Source organism: Vollenhovia emeryi, unplaced genomic scaffold, assembly GCF_000949405.1.
Source record: "Vollenhovia emeryi isolate VEMERY1.0 unplaced genomic scaffold, V.emery_V1.0 DF940981.1, whole genome shotgun sequence".
NCBI lineage: Eukaryota > Metazoa > Arthropoda > Insecta > Hymenoptera > Formicidae > Vollenhovia > Vollenhovia emeryi.
The window spans coordinates 9,879-14,302 of record NW_011965385.1 but is presented as its reverse complement, the minus strand read 5'-3'; the positions used below and the strand labels follow the sequence as shown (position 1 = coordinate 14,302).

The 4,424-nt window shown below is 35.7% G+C and overlaps 1 protein-coding gene across 1 annotated transcript; it reads right to left on the bottom strand.

Annotated features, from left to right (window-relative positions):
* Positions 1–408: 408 nt before the first annotated feature.
* On the bottom strand, positions 409–974 carry LOC105571242. Its single transcript, XM_012028709.1, has one exon. The coding sequence runs from the start codon at positions 906–908 to the stop codon at positions 504–506; it is 405 nt and encodes a 134-aa protein (XP_011884099.1). The 5' UTR covers positions 909–974; the 3' UTR covers positions 409–503.
* Positions 975–4,424: the final 3,450 nt, after the last annotated feature.

Here is a 4,424-nt window from a genome sequence, read left to right as displayed (position 1 = left end):
CCAAAGACACGAGCAACTTCACGTGGAAAGTTGCAAACCCATGTGAAATCGTATATGTACTGTAAGGTACATGCTTAGATAGGAGGAAAGATATAAAATTTAGAGTCCATCATTTTTCTCGAAAACTATTACTTGTACAGTAAAAATTAATAGAACATAAAATGTATATTTTAAAGTGATCAACAACTTTTGTTTAAAACATTTTTCAAAATTTTTAATATTTGTGTCTGAAAATTACATATAATTGGTCGACATTGTTTTTTAATATCTTTTTAACGAGCTACGAGCGACGGCTAAAACCTCTTCAAGGTCACTCTGGAGGGCGACCTTGACAACATATGTCAAGGTCAAGGTCATCGGGGCTGGCTCCCTTCATCGATATACATATTTACCATTTTCATGGCGAGTCAGATAAAACTTTACGAGGAACAAATCCGACTTGTTAGTCATAGAGAGATTGAGATCTCCTAAACTAGATTATTCCTATATTAGATAGATAGAAATTATTTTACGTACTTGAGTAATTCTTGGTGTTTTTTAATACATTTACACAACTCATAGACATTTGTAACTGTCTTTAGTTCTTCAATTAGAATATCAAATCTTGCCGCTGTGAACCAGAGCAATAAAGCCATATAAACATTTATACATAGTTGTCCTGTTACCATGAATCCGACTGCAGATTGTTTTACATAGATTATTGCTTTTAGCGGTTGATAAGACACATCGAATGGATATTTGGCTGATGGTGGAAATGGTTGTTCCGTCACAGCAGGTAATACTATAGCTGTTAATGTCACCAAGTGAAAACTAATCAGAGATGCTTCATACAACACGAAACATTTGTCAATATACCGCTTAAACACGATTTCTTCGCGTGGTTTCATTAAGTTAGTGAAATTTATCATTTCGAGAGTAACATTCTGTAAATAATTGCTGTTAATATTGAAATAATTGTTATTGATATAGAAGATATAGAGATAAGAAACGTGAATGTGTAAGCAATTTGCGTATGAATTTTTCAATATTTCCCATAAACGCATGATGGTATTTTAAATGTTTATTAAATTTAGTTAATATAAAAATCAGTCAAAAAGTGTTACCACTCTTATACTACTTTGCGTTTAATGTATCTGTTCGCGATGGTGCAATGAATTTTGCGAGGTTGTACAAAGTATTGGTTTATTGCTTAAATAGATAATAATAGATAGCAACACAAGTGGGAAACGTGGTACAAAGTATTTTGCAAGTTTACGAAACTGCAGGCGACGTTCCATGATAGAATACAGTGTAAGATACCCTGATGGAAAAATGTTGCTGAAAACGTAATGAAATTTGCTGAAATTTGGTTGAAAATCTCTTGCAATTGACCCAATTTCATTATCATTTCAGCAATTTTTCATTAAAAAATTTATTTTCAGTGAAATTCTGCAAATTTCATAATATACAACATTTCAAAATTTTTTTCACTAATTTTTAGTAATATTAATTAACTTTAATCTAATTTCACAGTATTTCATTGAATTTCATAACGAAACTTATGATTTATTTTGAAATGCTTTCAACAAGTTTCCAATAACTTTCATTTCACTTTTCATCAATTTCATTACATTTTCAGCAAAATTTTTCCATCAGGGTATACATGGAATGCAGTGTGACTTCTCTAAATTCCTTTCGCATTGCGACGTCGCTCGTGTTACATTACAGGAAATATTGAACAATACCACCGTGTGCTTATAGAATTTAACGGATAATTGATTACCTGTATGTGATGGTAATTAATTTTATAAAAAATGAAATTAGCCGTGGTATGGTAAAGGCCGCCTGTTACAGTAGTCATTTGTACTATGTTAAGAGGATCGTTAAGACTATATATGATAGCATATGTCATTGGTGCCGCTAGACACGCAAGCATGACGATACAGAAATAGTGATACAGTTTCATACAGAATATCTGAAATTTTGTCGCATCTCGCCCTAACGGCCAACAGCAAATTGGAGTCACACTTAATTTCACGGCGTAGATCACGTCCTTTAGCAACAACTTTTTTCGCATGACTGTAATGCGCGATGTATGCTAATGTATTGCAAGTTGATGATACGGAAAAGAAAAACCCTTTCGCGAGCCGTTACATAATGAATGCTCCGCGTATTCGCTACCATATTACGATGAAAGGGTTTAGTAAAGGGGTGTTGCTGTATAAGTGTCGAAGAATTCTTATTATCTTTTTCCGTATCGTGTAGGGCGTACATAAATAAAATTATGATTAAGCATGTATGTGAGAGACGAATCACCTTGCGTGTGTGAATTTAGTAAGCCGTAATATTTCTTATACCTACTTTATAAAATACCTACTTTATAAAAGTATCTAGTTACAGTTACAGTTTTTTTTGCTAAAACTGTAACTGGTTACAGTTACAAGTTACCAATTCTGAAAAGTAACGCGTTACAGATACAGTTATTAAAAAAGTAATGAATAGTTACTTTACAGTTACTTTCTTGCAATAAAAATAAAAACATATATTAAATCTGCATTTAAATTGTAAAGCATCGATAAAGGCGTTTATGCGTAGATGCAAGGCCTAATGTAATCTGTAGAAGTTTAAAATATATACAGGGTGGTCTAAAAGTCCCATGATTTATGAGGTTTATTGTGTTGTCGATGTTTTTTGATGAAAAATGGTAACCTAATATTTATATTCCTCCCCTTTTATATTTTCTATAACTCCTATACATGACTTTAGATGTGTCTATCACGTATTCTGTTTTTGTTGGAGACGGGGCTTCGAGAATGTTCTCTTGTCCGATCAAAAGCCTTGAGCCTGCTTGTTGCCAGTGACACAAACAAGCTCGGGGCTAATAACCTGCAAAACAATCAGATTAACACTCTTATTTTGTCGCAAGTCATTTTGCGTTATTAGGAATCGGTGTAAATGGAATAGAAAAGTTTTGCGCCTTCATGGATCTTCCACGCCCGATTTTTCACTCGTTTTATGATAAACTTGTCCGCGTGATTTCCATCGCAATAGAAGCTGTTTGTCAACAAAGTATGGAGCAAGCAGCACAAGAGGAGAAGGCTAAGTCCATCGAAAATAACGAAGAAAATGGTATAACTGTCTCAGGTGATGGAACGTGGAGAAAACGTGGCTTTTCGTCTCTTGTTTAATGAATGTTGTTCAGGACTTCCGTCCGTCACGAGATTGAGCGACGAGAGGACGGAGATAAAAAATTAATGATGTGCGTACAAAATTAAGCAAACTTTAATGCGATTAAAAATATAATTTAAGAGATAGTAGATAACGCGTAACCTTAATTCTAATTAATTCTAATGTGAAAAATGAGATAAACGCTTGGCGAACCAATCTTAATATTTAATTTAACAATAATCAATTGAATATATTGGAAAATAACATTGAATGTAATTGTTATATGATTATAATCGAGTACTCATTCACAAAAATGGAAACGGAAAAGGAAAACTTAATTGTCTAAGAACGAATTCAAATTATAAGATTATTACGATATTATAAAGTCAATGAGAGAGCAGAGCGTCTTTTGAACTTGTAATTAATGCACTATGAGAGTGATATGAGATGACTCTGAGGTATTTTTGGTAGAGACGCTACACAAGAGATAGAAAGAGAGAGAGAGAGAATCGGCTCTGAGATTGAGTCCGTCAGGGTGAGCTCTGAGAAGTCTTTCGGATCTATCCTCTAGCGATGGACTTCATCCAATGCGCAAGAGGATGAGAATTAGCCCTGATCCGAAGACACTAAAGAAAGAGACGTAGCTACACCCGAACCGATCCTTGCACTTAGCTTTTCTCTTCGGCAATATGGTGATTGTATGAAATCCAGTCTCATGCGTGCTTCTTGAAACGAATGGCTTTCCGTGGCGTTGATGATTTTGAGACTCCCAAACGTTGCGGACAAGAGATGGTATAACATCCGAAACCACACCGGATCACCTCGTCTTCCTTGTGAGTTTTGAGAATATAACTTTCTTTATCTGAGTCAAAAACAGCTACTTGCACCGAAAGATCCAAGAAGGAGAGCGCAATCAACAACCGTCCCTAGCAACCGCCAACCTCGCAACCGCAGGAGCCCGAGCGGACAAAAGAAAACGAGGGAAGAGCGCTATGTTCAGGGCCAGTGCCTCTGGCAGTCGAAAATAGAGTTCGGCTGATGGCAGACAACTATCCGTAAGCGCTTACGGACTTACGTAAGCCGTAGACTTACCCCTGGTCCACAATCTTGCTTTAAGTAAGCTGTAAGCCTCAAGCCGTAAGAAACGAACCAATCACGGGCATTTATTACCCTCACTCTCACCTGTGATTGGTTAATTTCTTGCGGCTTAAAGTTTACAGCTTACTTAAAGCAAGATTGTGGACCAGGGGTTAAGGTAAGGCAGAGAAAAACGTAAG

Excerpts from the sequence above, each read along its gene's own strand:
- LOC105571242 (XM_012028709.1), bottom strand. The coding sequence starts at position 908 with ATGATAAATTTCACTAACTTAATGAAACCACGCGAAGAAATCGTGTTT.